Here is an 18,576-nt window from a genome sequence, read left to right on the forward strand (position 1 = left end):
ACGACTTGACTTGTGAGGTGGAGCCGTTCCCTCTCTGCGGTCACCGGCCAGAGGCTGGCGGAGGCTTCTGGAGCGCGGAGGAGGGGCGAGGAGGCCGCAGACGGGCCGGGCGCAGGGGGAGGTCTGCTTCCCAGAGACAGGCTTTATTTACAGCCCCTCACCAGAGCCCGAGCCGGCAAGGGGAGGAGCGGAGGAGCGGAGGAGCGGAGGGGCAGCTGCCCGCTCAGCCTTCGGGGAGGTCCCGAGCGAGCCTTGGGATGGCCACATGGTGGGCCCCCTTCTCATCTCTGCCTCGGGTTCTGACACCTCTGCGGAGGGGAGGCCAAGGCCTGGTGAGAAAACAGTTTTCTATCACCACTGTGGCTGGGAGCACAAGGTTTTGTGCAGAGGAGGCTTGATCTGCCTCACCACAACAGAGGCAAAAGTGCCAGCCAGGTTCCGCAGCAGGGCCACCGTGGACGGGCCAGAATGCCACATCTCCTACGCACAGATGCTGTTGAGATGAGCAATCCCACCTCCTTGGGGCTCTTTTCCCTCAAAGGGGGCCCCTGCCCAGGAGAGCCAGCCCCACAGCAGAGAGTACAAGGAACCCAGGGCAGATAACAACAGCAGCCCTTCCACTCCCAGCAGGCTTCCCCTAGCTTCCTGGGTGGTTACAAGGCTCAATCCATCCATTCAGTGAAATGCACATTCTCATGGTCTAAGGTCCCAGCCAGAGAGGAGCAGCCACTCATTCTCTTGGGGGAAGAGTTTAGGGGCAGCACCTGGGAAAAGCTCCTTCACAACACAACACCCAGGGCAAAGGTTGGAGACTCCAGCAGCCATCAGCATGCAGGTGAGAACAGGGCCAGGTAGGAGCTGGGTGAAAAAACCACCACGCAGCTCCAGCTCATGGCTGCTAGGGGCGATGCACGCTTCAGGCTGCACCATCTCAGGTTGTTCTAGAGAACCTGGAAATTTGGAGTCTTAGGTGATAGCTCTCAATTTTATTTAAAAAATTTTTTTAATGTTTATTTTCACACACACACATACACACACACAGAGGGGGACGGGCTGAGAGAGAGGGAGACACAGAATCTGAAGCAGGCTCCAGACTCTGTTGGCACAGAGTCTGACTTGGGGGCTTGAACTCACCAGCTATGAGAGCGAGACTTGAGCTGAAGTCGGTCGCTTAGCCGATTGAGCCACCCAAGCGCCCCGATATCTCTCAATTTTAAAATGATGGCGGATAAATTACATCAAAACAAAACATGGTGCAGTCTAAATGAAACACATCCCGTGAACTGAATTAGGCCCAAGACAAGGTTGCTGCCTTCTTGCAGCTGGTCGTTTCTTTGAGGGAGTTGGAAGTTGTGTGGTATAGGGAACGGGGGTGGGGGTGGGGGGTTTCCCTGAATATCCCCTCTGCCCCGTTTCCTCATTGGATCTGGTATCTTGGAATCCAGTTCAGCTTCACATACCACTTACCTTTGTAAACCTGCGTCATAGGTGCCACCACCCAGGTAGATCAAGTGAAAAATTCAGGAGTCTGAGTGGTGAGCTCTGAAGCCTCAGCCCCACCCAACTATCCCCCTCAATCTCCCACCAGCTCCCCACAATATCTCCAGTTGGAATTCCTTGGCTTTCTCCTCACACACAAGCTCTTAATGATGCAGCGTCTGAGCTGTCTATCCACATTCGTATCTACCACCAGCCTCTTTGCACACATGTCATATCCCATCGGGTGGTAATGGCCATGGCGAGGAAGGGTCAAACTCTTTGGAAATGAGTTCCAAAGGAATGTCAACTGTGTACCATGTTGGGCCCACCTGGTGTCATTACCTCTCCTTCCCACTGGGCACCTCAGCTGAAAACAGGGTCCCTGGCTGAGCTTCCAAGCTGGATGGAGGGTTGAGAAGAGAGGAGGGAAAAGGAGACTGGAAACAGTTTCTAATCCCAAATCTCCAAAGAAGTCTGTGGAAGCTCTGAGCTCAAGATGAGGCATATGCCATTTGCTAGAGCAGAGAAGCTGTCCTCACCACTGACAGGCTCCTTTCTGTCACCAAAGATGAAATACAGGCTGAGGGATTTGGGGTAGGAGGCTCTTTGGGGCCTCGGGGCTGACAGGTTCCACAGAGGCGCACCCCACCTTACAGCCCGCCCCCTCCCTCAGTCTCTGGTTTTTCCCTGTCCCTGCCCTGGCTAGGTTATAAATAGCCAGAGCACATCTGAAGGGCCCTTTCAGCCACAATTCCTCATTTGGTTTGGGGCGGTAAGGCTGTTCCCAGTGCTTGGGAACAACCAGGCCTGGCATTCCCCAGGGCATGAGTGTGCCAGCCCAGGGCTTTATGCCACAATTTTTATCTTGCACTCCACAAGCTTCAAGTGTGTGGCAGGACTGACCCACTGGTCAGACATATAGGTGGAATGGGAGAAGGACCTGAAAGCCCAAGGGCCCCTCCCGTGTCCCTTCCCCCACCCAAGGGGGGGACGTGCCCCCAGAAGTTTCCTGGAGTACCCTGGTCTTCATTCCCCATGCCTCTAACCAGCATAGCCGGATCAACACCCACTTCTTCCCCAAACCCTGAAACCTCTCCGAAGCTGCTCCCTAAACATCCAAGGCATCTCTGCTCACCCCACCCCAGCTGGCTGGAAATTCCAGTGAGTAACTAGAATGCCCTTCCATCTCCATCGGGCATACAGACACCACTCAGAGGCCCTCAGTCCTCCCCCTGGGGGGGGGAAGTGACTCACAAGTCCCAGCAATGCCCCCTCCCTTTCCCCTGCTCTGAGCCAGCCCTGGACCTGCGCTTCCTCTCTGCATCCTCCACACTCCGCTGTTTAAGCCTGGGTCCTGCTCCTCCTCTCCAGGAAGCAGCCTGCTCCGAAGACCCCTCGACTGCCATATCCCAAAGTTGGAGGCCTCCCTCTCCTACTCCTGGGCCTCCGCAGTCTGTACTTTCTCAAATCCCGTGGCTCCCGCGAGCAGGCTGGTGCTGCTCCGATGGCTCTGGCTTAGGCTGGCCCTCCTCACTCCTGCCTCCTGTGAATGTGGCTTGCCCATTCAAGACCCCAGCATGAGCCCGCTGCTCTCCACCCGCGAAGAAGTCTTCCCTTCCTGCTTCCAGGCCAATGGCGGCCCGTCACCATTTGTAACCGGCATCTTGCTCAGCTCCAAGCATGACATCCCTGCTGGCAGCTAGATCTCTCTCAGAAGTTCTACCAACAGCCTGTTAATCTACCTACCCAGACCAAGCGCCCGCCACCCCATGCCAGCTTCTCCTTCTGGCTTCTCCACTTCTGTGGCAGGGCCACCGTCTTGTGACTCTCTCTTCCCTCAGGCCCCACATCCCGTTTACCAAGTCCTCTTCGTTCTTCCTTTTTTTTTTTTTTTCCTTTTCTTAAAGCCACCACCCCAACCAAAGTTTGCATTATCTCACCCCTGCACAGCCAGAATAATATTCCATTTTGAGTCCTGATCTTGCCTTGTCCCAGCGATCTGCTCCCTTGTTTGTCCCTTCATACCCAGAAAAGGCTTAGCATTACAAACACAAATCTGGGAGACACAGCCATTAGAGTGCTCTCAACCTATAGGAAGTGAAGGACAGAGAAACAAAAGGGACAGTGTCTCAGTGATCAACACAGTGGGGACATAGGACAAAGGCACTATCCCTGCCTCAGAGAAAAAGCTTCACAGGAGAGTGGCTTCTAAGCAGCATCTGGAAAAGAGTTGGGGGCGCCTGAGTGGCTCAGTTTGTTGAGCGACCGACTCCAGCTCAGGTCTTGATCTCACAGTTTGTGACTTCGAGCCCTGCATTGGGCTCTGTGCTGACAGCTCAGAGCTTGGAGCCTGCTTCGGATTCTGTGTCTCCCTTTCTCTCTGCCCCTCCCCCATGCATGCTGTTTCTCGCTTTCAAAAAAAAGAAAAAAAAATTTAAAAAGAAAAAAAAAAGGGGAAGAGTTTGCAAGCAAAGGGAGGAAGGCCAAAAAGGAGAACTTCTTGTAAGCAAACACGGATGGAGAAGAGAATAGAAAAAGCGGCAGGAGGTGAACTTGGAGATGTAGGCTGGAACCATGCTGTGGAGGGTGAGGAGCACAGAGATTTCCGACACTTGCCAAGCCCACACTCTCAAAGCCACCAAGAGTCTCCTCTTCCCAAACCCTATGGCCTTCCCTTACACTCATTCTCCACCCCTCATTCTCTTAGCCCCTAAATCTGTAAGTATCTGCTAACTGCCCACTGTACACTGGGGCATCCATATCACACCCACAAATGGGATACTAGGTCTACCGCCACAGAGCTGACTGCCTCAGAGACAGACTGGCCACTGGGAGCCATGGCAGTGCCAGGAGCAGGGCACAATCTCAGAACCACGGGGCTGAGGTGCAGCTCTCCCAGGAAGGAGAACTCGGAAACGTCTACTGTGATGTTAAATGCTTACATCCTCTGACCCAGCAACTCCACTTTAAGGGCTTTTCCTGCAAGAACATTTCTACGAGGGCACGAAGATCTGTGCCTTCGCTGTGGTGCAAGGCCAGAAACAGCCCCAGGGCCCAGCAGAAGGAGATGGCTAAGTGAGTTATGGTACATGTGTCACATAGAGGGGACATGCAGGCGTGTCACATGGTAACATAAGGAGAAAAAAGTACCCAACTGACTTTTCACGGAAGTTCTGTATGGAGGATGGCACTTTGGGAGGCTTTCACTTTCTACATTACATGTTTCTGTGAAGTCTGAATTGTCAGTGAGGTAATCAGGGAAAATAAAGAAGTTAAAAAAAGAAGTTTGGTAAGTGCTCTGGCTGGGAAAGTAAAGTGAGCAGCAGCTCTCCGCCCCACAGAGAGCACGAGACAGCTGATGCCACCGGGGGGGGGGGGGGGGGGGGGGGGGGGGGGGGGGGGGGGGGGGGGGGGGGGGGGGGGGGGGCGCAGACAGGGCTGGGGGAGGCACAATGAAATGAATTCAGTCAGGTAGCCATTGTTCATTTAATCAGTCAACGGATATTTACTGAGCAACTATTATGTGCCAGGCACAGTTCTAGGCACTAGAGTTTTTGATGAGCAAGCATTTGGTCACAAAACTGAGAAACCTTCATTTTGGAGCTCACATTCTAGTTGGGGGGGGCCACGAGGCTACAGAAGTTGGCAGGGGTTGAGTGGTCAGATGGAGCAGGGTCTTGGAGGCATTGCTGAGGTTGGGTTTTACCATAAGGAGAGAGGGAAAGGCATTGAAGGGTTTTAAGCAGGGAATGACAGTACCATTGTTCAATGGTCATCCCTCCCACTGACCTCAGATTATTCTTTCTAAAACATTGCTCACTCTGTGCCCAGTAGGAAGCCACTAAATCAGCCCAAACAAGAGCAATGGGGCCCTTGCTGGTGACTCAACTAATCCAAGTGTTGACAACAACCTCTGAAAGGCCAGGCACATTCTTACCTCCAGGTCTGTCTTGGGCTTGAAGCCCCTTCCCCCTCCTCTCTATCAGAGCTCAAGCACCACCTCCAGATTTGCTGGAAGTCAATAAGAACTGACCCCAGGGGGCCAGGAGGAGGCAGAGTCGGCTACAGCTACAGATGGAGTGAGATTCATCATCTTCCTGATACCTTCCTCCCTCTGCCTTCCCTTCTCCATTATAGAAGTCACTCCAAAAATCATATATAAGATTTAATTATATAAAGTAAATGTTGGGTCTAAGCCAGTACATGGCACTATTTATACAGTAAAACAAAACCAAAACCAAAAAGAACTCCCCTAGATTCTGGATTTGAGTCCTCCCTCTGCCTCTTGACATTTGTGTGACCCTGGGCAAATCATTCAAATACGCGGGGCCTCAGTTTCCTCATCTGTAAAATGGGAATAATCATAACAGCAACTCCAGGGTTTCTGAGGACTAGTCCATGTAGGGCAGTGCCTGGCAAGTGTCGGCCCTTATTAGGCACCAGCTGTCCTCCCTTTCTTTGGCAGTGGTGGTGGGATGTGGGGAGCACAGAAGCTGGGAACCCTAGCTCACTCCCAGCCTCACCTCCCACCTCTTCCAATGAACCCAGTGCCCAGCCACACCAGACTATTCTTTTTCAAACCTTCAGAGATTTTTCCACATTCCAGAACTTACACAGCCTTCTTTATCTAGAACGTCCCTCCTGAACAGTGCCCAGGCAGAGTACTACCTATATCTGAGGCTGCCTCTCACATGCTCCCCACCCTAGTTGCCCCACCTGAGGTCACATGACTCCTCCCTTGGGACACTGTACATCTTTCCAGGCTCTTGCACAGATGGCCTTGAAATAGAGGGAGTGTGTGTGTGTGTGTGTGTGTGTGTGTGTGTGTGAGGGGGTTGGGGCAATCTCTGCTCATGCTAATTCCCCACAGCATCCTGTAAAATTTACCAAGTATCTTGTAAAACACGGGTGCTCAGAAAATACTTGCTGAATAGAAATGGAAGCTTACAGGGCAAGGCAAAGGGTCTCTCAAGAAGATAAATCAAGGGGAGGGGGTGGCGCCTGGGTGGCTCGGTTAAGTGGCTGACTTTGGCTCAGGTCATGATCTCACAGTTCGTGGGTTCGAGCCCCACATCAGGCTTTGTGCTAACACCTCAGAGCCTGGAGCCTGCTTTGGATTCTGTCTCCCTCTCTCTCTGACCCTCCCCTACTCATGCTGTTTCTCTCTGTCTCAATAATAAACATTTAAATAAATAAGTAATTTTAAAAAAAGAAGATAAATCAAGGGGTTGAGGTTGGATGGATGGTTCCTATGGAAACTGGTCACATGGGCGCACAGGGCCAAAGGGATCACAGTTCTCCCAAAGGATACAGGCTGAGGGGGAGGAGGGGTGAGCACCCACCGGTGCCAAATGCAGTGGGCCAAACGTGGTTTTCTCTCAATTTCCCGGCACTTCCCTCCTTCCCTAGCTCACAATCCCCTGGCAAGGGGCTGGTGTCCAGGAAGGTGAGCTTAAGGGGAACAGCCTCGCAGTGGTGGCCAGGGAGAAGGGAAGGCATATTGTGGCCAAGTGATAAATGGCCCAAGACAAGTCTAACCTCCTTTTTGGCACCTGGGCTCTCCTCTGTGTGCATCTCTTCCCCCTGGATCCTCCCCAGTGATGTCCTCCACAGGGGCCCTCGCCAGGCAAGGATGCCGTTGGGGGCTGAGCAGGGACAGGAGGGTCCCAGGGCAGCCAGAGCCAGGGACTCTCGGAGAACTGAGTTCACGTCCCAGGAGAGATTCAAATTCAACTATCCCTTCAGGAACGGGTCCTCTGTGTGGCACAGGCAGAACAAGGTGTTCTCGCAGTTACTATGTTACTTGGTCCTCATGGTACCCCTTGTCTGGAAGACAGGAGGTGTTTATCCTCATTTTCAGCTGAGGGTACCAAGATTCTACAAGTTGCCCAAAGCCACACAGCCAGAAAGAGGTAAAAGAAAGGTGCTGAGGGCCCTGTCCTGGAAAGATAGCAGAGGGGTACCCACTCACTGGGTATGGGACCTTAGGTGGGTTGTGGAACCTCTTTGCACCCGAGTTTCCATGTCTGTGAAACAAGGCAAATAATGGTGCCTTGCTCACAAGGTCATGGTGAGGGCTAAATAAGCTAAATCTTAGAAAGCTCTGTACCAGTGCCTGCGTTTTGTAAGTGCTATGATGAACGTGTTTCTTTTTTTTCTTTTAATTTAGATAAGGAGGGAGAGCTTGGGGGGAGGGAGGGGCAGAGGGAGAGAGAGAGAATCCCAAGCAGGCTCCAAGCTCAGCACAGAGTCCGATGTGGGGCTCGATCCTACGGCTCTGGGATCATGCCCTGAGCCAAAATCAAGAGTCGGATGCTTAACTGGCTGAGCCACCCAGGCGCCCCTCTGGAAACGTTTCTATGCGTTTTCTTCCTTCTGCCACACAGGCAGGATGGTGAGGGGTCTGAAGATCCTCCAGACAGAAGCAACCAGTGGGTAACCCTGAGGCTGGAAGGCTCACCAATGCATCATCCGTGTGAAAGAAAGCGCTGGCACCCACTAGTGGAGAAACTGGGTGACAAGTAAGGAAATCAGTCCTTGGAATAAGAGCCAGCCCACTGGCCGGAAGGGGGCGCTCTGCCGTACTGCGCAGGGGCAGAGCACAACCCCGCCTCTGGCCCCAGGGGCTTTTATAAGGACGAATGCCTCGAATGCCTCGAGAGAGCACATTCTCAGGGGCGGGGCTTCCAGAGCGCTTGCTTCGCACAGTTTCACCCCAGTTGGTGTGATGACGTAGGTCAGTCGTCTTTCCTGCGCACCCCGCCCCCCCCCCCCAACTCCACGGCCTCAAGTGCAGAGAATGGGCCTGGCTGAACTCACCCTCATAGCCACAGTGTCTGGGACCTGCGGGAGCTCAGCATCCCTTCGCTGAATAATGTCACTTTGGAAGAGGGCTTACAGGCGGATGTAAAATCCATTACGCAACTCTGATACCAGCACACTGGCGAGGAGGGGCAGCTGCAGACAGGCTGTGAGAGGGACAGGGATGCTCCCGGTCAGCCAGGACGGAAGGCTTCCAACCACAGAAGGCCAGATCCGAGCCAGGTGTGCAGAGGGGAGGTCCAGAGAGGACCTGCTGTGGAGGGGGCTGAGGTTGCAACCAGGGCCCTATGTCTCCCCACTTCCTACCTGCCTCCTTCTCAACCCAGGCAAGCCAAGGAACCTCCCTGAGCCTTAGTTTCCTCACCTACAAATGGGGTGGGGGCTCACCGAGTAATGGGAGGACTTAGGAGACAATGAAGCTCTTGGGCTCCAAGCTCACCACTGGGTAGGGGTGGGGCCCAAAGAGCCAGAAAGGATCCAGCCAGGCTGCTGACACAGGAGGCTGGCAACTTAAGGAGGGTCTGTCTCAGATTCCACTGGCAGATGGAAACTCGTGAGAGGAGTAAAGACCATGGGCAGCCGTTTGCCCACCCAACCCAGGCCTCTAACATCAGCCAGAGGGACCAGACTGGGACACAATCTCACATGCTCTGGCTCTCCACGTGGCTTCTCCATTCACTTGGAAACAACCTCAAATCCCAAAATACAACCTTCGGAAGAGACTGAGGAAGGAAAGAGGGACCAGCGGTTTGTCCAAGCTTCATGCCCTGAGACTGGGTCTGACTCCTCCTGGGTGCTACTCAGTTCAGTTCCACAAACAGCAGATGAGGACCCCCAGGTGCCAGAGGCTGCTGAAGGGGGCCATGGAGATGACTAGGGGGTGGGGATCCCAATCTCACGGGGCAGACCTGCCCCACAAGTAACTGTACACTCTTCCCAAAGAGCAAAGGGCTCAGTGATGGGCTGTTAAAAGCTTCACAAGGGAGGTGGTGTCTGAGCAGACTTGGTAGCACAGTGTAGGCTCTGATGTCAGAGAGACCCGAGTTTAAACAAGTCTCTGGCCCCACTGGCTAGTCTTGGGTGAATTATGTCACCTCTGTCAGCTTGTTTCCTCAACTGTGAAATGATGATCACTGCACCAACTTCATAGGGATCTCATATCCCTAAATGAGACAACCCGTGTAAAAGGCTCAGTTCAAGTCCAAGCAACTGTGATGATGGGGGGAGGGGGGGGAGAGGAGAAGGACAATGGTGATCTCAACGCCCCCCCCTTACTTTGGATTCTCCTGCTGGCTAAAGTCTGAACCCTTCAATTTGGTCTTTCATTAGATACCTTTGACCTGCCTCTGGATACCACCGGAATGACAGAACGAGTTCGACATTGAGCAGTCCCACCAACATGGGTGCAGACTCTACAATTTGCAAAGCACCCTGCCTGACACGGTCTCATGGAAACCTCATGACAGGTGTGTGCGGTCAGGAGGGAGGAAATTCTCGGTGTCTTCCCTTTACAGATGAGTACATTGGAGCCAGACAGGGAGAGTGGCATCCTTCAGGTCACACAGCTAGGAAGTGGAAGCACCAAGATAACACCCAGATCTTTTTTCTGCCTTGTTTCCACTTTTCACTGCGTCTCCCAAGAGGGGAGACACAGGAGCCTCTGGCTTGTGGAGAGCAAGCTTTTCTGTAAGACCACGGTCCTGGCAGAGGAGTGTGGACCCCAACTTGGCAGCTGAGATCAGGAGTCCTTGCCCTGCCTTCCCAAGGTGAAATCAGGCACTGTCAGTTGAATTCACCCACCAGGGATATCTCAGCCTGGGCTTGAGGAGAGTGAAGGGTCTGCAAGGCAGGGCTTGAGGTTTCCCCCGATGCCTAGTGGGCTGCACGGCACAGGTTGGGGAGTGAGGAGGATGGGACACCACAGAGCCTGGCTGCATGGGGCTGACTATACCTGGCAGGACCTAATCCAACCCCAGAAAGGAGGTTGCAAAAAGCAGAGTCTGGGGGCGCCTGGGTGGCTCAGTCGGTTAAGCCTCCGACTTCGGCTCAGGTCAGATCTCACGTTCATGGGTTCAAGCCCCGCGTCAGACTCTGTGCTGACAGCTAGCTCAGAGCCTGGAGCCTGCTTCGTGTTCCGTGCCTCCTTCTCTCTCTGCCCCTCCCCCTCTCATGCTCTGTCTCTGTCTGTATCAAAAATAAATAAAACATTTTAAAAAAAATTAAAAAAAAAAAAAAGCAGAGTCTGTTCTTGCCTAGCAAACAGGCATTAGACCAGGTTCTTGCAATGGTCTGGGCTCCAAAAGCTGGCGAGAAAAGTCTTGTGGGTCCCAGTCGCCAAGGGCTGAAAACCCACGGTGAGCCAGACCCAGCACCATAGGCTTTACCTGAGCCATCCCAGTCTCTCCTCCATCTCTACCCTTCAGGCAGCTGGTCCTAATGAGGTGCAGGGGGGTCCGGGCACTCATCCAGGGCCCTACAGCTAGAGAGCAGAAGGTGTTCATCTAGCCAAAGCTCATGTTCCTTCCGTTCTCTGGGCTGCTGGGCGAGTGAGTCTGCCAAGATTGTTACATTTATGTGTCAGCCTGACTGGGCCATGGGTACCCAGACATTCGGTCAAAATTATTCTGTGTGTGTTGGTGAGGGCATTTCTGAGTGAGATTAACATTTGTAGCAGCTTCTCTCCCTGATAGGGGTGGTGGGCCTCATCTAATCAGCTGAAGACCCAAATAGAACAGAAAGGCCTAATAAAAGGGAACTCTTCCTGCCAGTCAAGCTGAGACCTGAGTCTCTTCCAGACTGTAGCCTCAGACTGAAACACTGGCCATTCTTGGATTTTGAGCCAGCTGGCTTTCAGACTAGAACTCACACCATTTGGCTCTGCCGGTTCTCAGGCCTTCAGGCCCAACCTGGAAATATACATCATTCCTGGGTGTCCATCTTGCGGACTACAGATCTTGGTACTTCTTGGCCTCCATAATCAAATGTGCCAATTCCTTATCATAAATCTCTCTACAGAGGGTGCCTGGGTGGCTCAGTCAGTTAAGTGTACGACTTCAGCTCAGGTTATGATCTAGCAGTTCGTGGGTTTGAGCCCCGCGTCAGACTCTGTGCTGACAGCTCGGAGCCTGGACCCTGTTTCAGATTCTGTGTCTCCCTCTCTCTCTGCTCCTCCCCAGCTCATGCTCTGTCCCTGTCTCTCTCAAAAATAAATAAGCATAAAAAAAAATAAATCTCTCTACAGATATAGATAGGCATCCCATTGGCTCTTTCTCTCGAGGACCCTGACCAAATACAAAGACCAAACCTTAGGCTTCCCAGCACAAGTTGGCTGCATAAAGGGGCATGACATGCCCAGCTGCCAGAGGCCAGACATCTGAATACTTAGAACAATTGTCTGATTTGGTCCAAAAGTCCCCTTGGTTCCCCAGGCCCCAACAGGAAGCCTGGCAGGGAGGGGACCTGCCTAGCCAAATGAACAGAGCCAAGTAGCAAAAACCTTGGTTTTCTGTTTTGTTTTGTTTGTAAACCAAAATAGCGCCCAAGTACTCAGGAAGGGGTGTGTCAATTCTCTGCGGCACCCCAATGTAAACAGCAATACTTGCAGAGTACACTAGATGGGGCCAGTGACCCAGAGGAATGGGTAGAAATGCATCTAACTTCAGAAGGAAGGTGGGCAGGAAGGGGGCTTCATCAGACTGGAATCTTCACCAGGATCCCCAAGTTGGATAAATGACTCTCCCCTTATCTTGCATGGCCTCTAGCCAATGGTGTAAAAAAATCAATTCCAGGGTTCCCAAGCACTTTAGTCAGTTCTCACTGTAGTATCTCTGGATTTCAAAGTCCTCAAAAAAACCCAAGTTATTCACTCATGAGCCAGGAAACAAAATGGGCAGCTACAAAGTGAGAAAAGTCACTGGCCCAAAGCATCAGAGCTCCAGGCAGGAGGGGCTCTCCTGTTGTGGCCCTGACCTGTTTCACTGGAAAAAGACCCACCAGTACCTTTCACCAAGGAATCTAAACATGGATGGGCACGCATGCCAGCAAGGTGGTCATGTCATATGAAGGAAGGAACCAGAGCAGGAAGCAAGGAGGAAGGCAGGGTGGGTGGGGGGAGGCAGTCGGGGGAAAGAAAATGACAGAGGCACTTGCTTTTCAACAAGCAGCTCTGTTGGGCCACACGTTCTCAACTCTCAGCCAGCATTCCTGGCCCTGGGGTGGGTCCTACAGTGAATCTTCCAGCATCTGCTCACAGAGGGGTAACAGCTGAGTCCTCCAGGGGGCCTCTGAGCTCTGTTTGGTCAGAGACCTGAAGGCAGAGATGGGAAGCAAGAGTTTTAGCCTTGTTTCCCCTGGTTGGCCTCAGTTCACGCCCCAAAATACTCCGTCCATCACTAGCAGAAACCCTGCCCTGCATGTCCAAGATGGTGGACTCTCACCTTCCTTAGAATGACCGGGCAATGCCCCAGAATGCCAGCTGTGGGGGTCCTGAACCTCACCCGTCCCCTCCACCTCCCACCTGCCCCCACCATCCGTTTCCAAACTTGCACTGCCTGGCAGCCACGAAGCTCTCCCTCAGCCTCTGTTGCCATGGCAACAATGTGGCTTCCCCCAAGTGGGAAGCCGGTTGCCAAGGCCCTTGTTGCCAAAGGCTATAACAGCCACCCCGGTGTGTGAAGAGGGGGTGAGAGCTCTGAGGAGGGGTGGAAGGTGGCCAAGGAGGCTCGGAGGGAAAGAAGCAGGGGGTTCTCCAGAAATGGTAGAGTCCAGGCAGCCCTCCAGTGGCGCGGAGATTGCCGGGACCTTCTGGAAGGGAACGAGTATGTCCCAGCAGCTCAGTAACTGCTCCTCGGGGATATTAGAGGGAAGAAAGGGGCCCCCCACAGAACACATCCGGACAAGCTCTCTACCAAGCAGGACCACGCACTCCAAGCCCCAGCCCCCCAAACAGAGGAAGGGCTTTGATTCTCCCCAACTCCAGAAAAGCAGGCCCCAGGAACCCCTCTGTCTCACTTGCTCATGTGTCTCAGGTGCACACGTACAAGCTGGGCCCAGACACAGATGGTCCCTGCAGCCAGGAACGGCATTAATTACAAGGATTGCTAACCTCCTGTCCTGTCTCAAAGCACATACTTAATATTCCTTCTCTTTGGAGCAGAGCTCTCATCAGTTGACAGGAGGAGAGGGGGACACCATTAGGGCTGGTTCCCTTCCAGAGGTAACAGAGGAGGGCAGCATGGGGGCCCCTTGATCTTCAGGGAATGCTATGGAAGCAGCTCGCTCCACCCCACAGGGAACATGGAGACCAGCCTTGCTTTGCCGAGCCGGCATCTGTGCATTTACAGCCCACAGGTCACATGTGCAGCTCCGGCCCAGCTCCGGCCCAGCTCCGGCCCAGAGAGAAGGGCCTGTTCCCTTCCCCAGGCCCCATCCTACTAGAGAGGGGCTGGAACAGAACACTGAGCGAGGAAGTGAGGGTGTCCAGAAGGCAGGGGAAGCAGATGGCTAGTAGAGGAGGCAGAGATAGGTGCAGGGGTGGCAGAGAGAGCAGCAGGTGGTGGTGGGGAGCCTGGTCTGAGAGGGGCCCAGGACTGGGATGACATGACAAGGGTGCCAGGGCCACATCTCCCCAGCCCTTGCTCCCCCAGTAGCATCCCAAGCAGAGCCCAGCCCACGACACCCCTGCCTGCCTACCCCCGTCCCCCAGAGCCCCCTCTTCCCCACCCCAGAAGGAAAAGCAGGTGTACCTACCCCAGGTGCCAGCCCCTCGGGTGGGGTGGGGGAAATGCTGTCCCCGCCGCCCTGGCCACGGGCACTGAGCTGGGGCGACATGGTGGGCGACTCGTCGATGTACGGCATGGTCTCCGAGCCCTCCGGGGGCCCCTTCTGCTCCTCATTCCCTTCTCCGTCGTAGTCGTCTGCCCCGTAGCTGAAGTCTGAGACAAGGAACAAGAAAGGCCACTGAGAGTCCTCCACCAGGGCTGCCAGGGACTGATAGCGCAGTGGGCGCCGGCGGCGACCCCCGGCTGCCATGACCCCCGGTGCGGCATGCACGGCCAGGCCCAGGCGGGGGCTGCGCGGGGGCCTTGGGCCTCGAGAGGGGCTGGGGAGCGCCAGCAGGTCCCGGGGCTGCAATTCAGGGGCTGCTGGGCGTAGGGGAGGAGCGGCTCCACTGTTGCCACTTGCTTAAGAGCATGTCAGTCGCAGATTTTGAGCTGCTGTTTCCTCTGCCTCCTGCCTAATTCCAAGTCTAAAAATTCACAGTGGGAGCAGGAGGCAGGGCGCTGCCAACTCTCCTCTCTGAGTCACCATTTTGCTTTTTATAGGGAATAAGGAGGGGGGGCGGGCCAAGCGATGTCACTTCCTGAGCCCCTCCTCCTTGGGTACCATTTGTACATCGAGTCTGATGCCTGGCATGGGGGGCAGAGCAGGTTTCGGGGTAGAGGGCGGAGGCATTGCACCTGGGGAGCCCTCGCTCCTCTGAACAAGGCCCCTGCGCAAGATGGAGCCCAAACCTGGCACAGTGTGGGCGAGAAGGTGGCTCTGGGGCCTGGCAGGGACATGTTTTCACAGCCGACTCAAAAGCCGGCACTTATTTCTAGAATTTCAATGGAGGCTCCCTTCGGAGAAGAGGGAAGAAAGGGCTGCAGGAAGTGGAGCTGCCGTTAACCCCCTTGGTGCTGCGGGCACCAACCAGGCCGCAGAGCCCACGCACAGGCACCCCTCCCGGGGACAGCGGGCCTGGCTGAGGGGGCACAGGGCAACACCCCATAAAGGCCCCCAAGCTCCGCCAGTGAGGTCTCTCCTGCAGCAGCACCAGCAACGCTCTCACGGCCCCTCACTCCCTGACTGGGCCTTGTTCCATCGTCTGCTCTGATTCATTCCTTCCAGGATGTCCTCCCTGGTGTCCCAGCTCAGAACTACCGCACATGGCCTTCTAGTGCCTCTATTGATCTTGCCAATCTGTCCCTGAACACCTGGGGCAGGAACGGGGTGTCTCAGTCACTGCTGTGTGCCCAGAACCCAGGGGCCGACACGCAGCAGGATCTTGGGAAATGTGTGTGGAGGGAATGAATGAGCAGAGGAATGCACTGTCCCTCTCAGGTCTCAGGCTTGAGCCAAATTCTCCACGGGGCCCTGGCTCCTCCTCTTCTGTCACAACATACCAGCCTCAAGGCAGCCAGCAGCCTGAGAATGGTGTCAACAGGTCACCAGGGCGTCTGGCCACAGCTATACTCAGTCCAATCTGGCCCTTTGGCAGCCGACAGCTTCCCCCCAGCCCCGCTGCACCTGTTCCCTCTGACTTCCTCTCCAGTCCCTGAGCTGATGGCCCATTAAGCTGTCAGAGAACATAAACTATTATTTTTTCCCCAGAACAGGCATGCAGGTGAAGAGCCACAGGATCCAGCCGCTGCAATGTGTGTGCCACGCATGTGGAAACAGGGCTCACTGATCAGTGGACACGGGGCCTATGCGCCGGGCTGGTGGGCAGTGAGCCGACTCTATGTCCAGGGGGCAGGAGGAAGGAAGAGAAGGCATCCATGCTGCCCGAGTCTGGCACTGTGAGGGGGCCCGGCTGTTTGGGGGAGACCTACCCACTTGGGAGAAGCACAGGAGGGAATGGAACATCACGTTAACTTGCCGTCTCTCCTCCAGGAGGCCCCAGGCTGTCCGATTAGTGTCTGGAGTCATGGTCTGGGGTCTGAGCTATGGTGAACCCTGACCTGGCCAACAGTTCAGATTCCAGCATGCCGGGCTGACTCTCCTGTACACTGACCTGTTTCCAGGGGTCACAGAACAGATCCGTTAGTCTCAATTTGTTTCCAAGGGGCGGAAGGGAACAGTAGGAAAGGTGGGATGGTTCGCCTCTACCACCCCACCTGGAGCCGCCTGGGTCATGGCAAGGCGGGAAGGTCTCTGGCGGCCTTCCCTCACGTGTGCACAATTCAGCCTTATTAAGTGGTGGCCATGGACCTGCTCCTCCTGCTCCTCTCAACCCAGCCACATCTGGAAGGCTGTCCCCATTTGCAGACAAGGTCTCTGAGCCTCAGAGAGATTTGCCAGCAAGGATCCGAACCCAGGTCTGTCTATCTGTCTCCAAATGCCATCCTTTCCCCTTTGAGCTTCACGGACCTTCCAGAGAAATCTACTTCCACAGCTCTCCCTGTCAGAGGAGGCTGACCAAAGTGGGGAGGGCGGGGTGCCAGCCATAGCAGTGTGGGAGGCCCAGAAGTGGAGAGAATGCATTCAGAGCTCTCTGCAAACATTCTTAGATGCTTTTCCTTTCATTCCACCCTGAGTAAAACCCTGACAGCCCAGGAAGTCGGTCAGAGACTCAGGAGAGCCCTTACCAGGAAAAGGGATTCAAAATATACAGAAAAAACACAGAAACCAACCCTCAGAGAAGGAAGGAGTCCTGGGGACTCAGGAGGATAGAAATCTACCAAGCACAGGCTTCAGTTTATGAGAGGCCGTGGACAGAAAGGCTGAGTTGACTTGGCCACGAGGTCTCAAAGAGAGAAGGCAGAGGAGGCTGCTAACAGCCAATATCCATTTCCCCTCCTGGTAACAGAAATGTCATTATATTTGGAGTGGTAGTGTGCCCAGTGGCCAGCTAAAAGACTACTTTCTCTAGTGGTGTGGGCCATGTGAGTAAATTCCAATCAATGAGCTGTTAAGTGGATCTGTGTGAAACTTTGATGAAGCCTCCTAAAAAAGATTGGTTTAGCTGGAAGGTACGCCATTCACCCTCTACCCCCATGTTTCCTCCTTCTATTGCCAGTTTGGAAAGCAGATGAAACGACTGGAGCTCCAGCAGCCATATTAAACCATGAGGTGACATTGAGGCTAGAAGCCAGCGCCAAAGACAGCTGAGGAGAAAGCCAGGAACCTGGGCTGGTAGTGGCACAATGAACTGCCCTAGCACTCCAGGACTGTCGACCTCCAGACTTCTTTTAGAGGAGAGGGAAAAAATGCTTATGTTATTGAAGCCACTATTATTTAGTTTCTATGTTACATGTAGTCCAACTTTATAACTGATCCAGATGATTTTCTTTGACATTCTGTCTGGGTGTCTTCCTACTGCCTTCACTGTTCCTTCTAAGTCGCCTTTGTGGAGTCCTCTTGCTCTGCCCACCCCTTAAACATGGGCATTCCTTATATATCCTTACAATAGATAAGGGACCATTAAAAGGGGACAAACTGCTGATACACGGAACAACAGAAATAGCTGTTACAAACATTATGGCGAGTGAAAGAAGCCAGACAAAGGAGCCCGTCCTGTATGGTTCCACTTACATGAAGTTCTAGAACAGACCAAACCAATCTACGGTTGAAAACAAAGAGAGGATAGCAGTTCCCTCTGGGGTTGGGGAGGGGCAGCAGTTGATTGTAAGGGACACAGGGAACTTCTTGGGTTAACAGAAATGTTTTGTGTCTCTACAGGGATTTGGGGTATGCAGGTTGATGCCTTCACCAACTTCATCAAATACATATAAGGTTTGTGCACTTCACTAAATATTGAACTCTAGTGAATGGTACCCATGCTTAAGTGTTGCAGTGAAGTGTATAACTTACTGCAACTTACTCTGAAACACAGGAGAAAACAAGATGGAGGGGCGCCTGGGCGCCTCAGTCGGTTAAGTGTCCAACTCTTGATCTCAGCTCAGGTCATGATCTCACGGTTCATGAGTTCAAGCCCTGCCTTGGGCTCTGTGCTGACAGTGTGGAGCTTACTTGGGATTTTCTCTCTCCCTCTCTCTCTGCCCCTTCCCTGCGCTCTCTCTTCTCTCTCTCTCTCTCTCTCAAAATAAGTAAACTTAAAAAAAAAATAAAAAACATAAAATGTTAACCTCCCATGTAATCAAACAAAATTGATTGTGTGTGTGTGTGTGTGTGTGTTGCTATTTTTCTATCAAATTAGCGGTGAAAAAAAACCCCGAAGTTGGCAGGGAACAGGTACTCTCAGAAACTCATGGGAGTGCATGACTGGCATAGGCAATAGCATGTGCAACTCTTGATCTTAGGGTTGTGAGTTCGAGCCCCACGTTTTATGTAGAGATTACTTAAAAATAAAATCTTAGGGGCACCTGGGTGGTTCAGTCAGTTGAGCGTCCAACTTTGGCTCAGGTCATGATCTCACGGCTCTTGAGTTCTGTGCTGACAGCTCAGAGCCTGGAGCCTGCTTCAGATTCTGTGTCCCCCTCTCTCTCTGCCACTCCCCTACTCATGCTGTCTCTCTCTCTCTCTCTCAAAAATAAATAAAAACATTACAAAAAA

General features: G+C 53.5%; 1 protein-coding gene across 5 annotated transcripts in view; it reads right to left on the reverse strand.

Moving 5' to 3' along the window:
• ABR (ABR activator of RhoGEF and GTPase) overlaps positions 1 to 18,576 on the reverse strand; it is a 181,285-nt gene that overhangs the window by 79,840 nt on the left and 82,869 nt on the right. For 4 of the 5 annotated variants that reach the window (XM_029927280.1, XM_029927285.1, XM_029927282.1 and 1 more), the window contains exon 2: positions 14,050 to 14,234. In XM_029927280.1, the coding sequence (XP_029783140.1) occupies positions 14,050 to 14,234 (185 nt within the window). Of the gene's footprint in view, positions 1 to 14,049; positions 14,235 to 15,893; positions 16,076 to 18,576 lie in introns of all 5 variants that reach the window. The other variant, XM_029927281.1, reaches the window with a different exon arrangement.

The sequence above is a fragment of the Suricata suricatta genome, chromosome 17 (genome assembly GCF_006229205.1).
Source record: "Suricata suricatta isolate VVHF042 chromosome 17, meerkat_22Aug2017_6uvM2_HiC, whole genome shotgun sequence".
NCBI classification, from domain to species: domain Eukaryota; kingdom Metazoa; phylum Chordata; class Mammalia; order Carnivora; family Herpestidae; genus Suricata; species Suricata suricatta.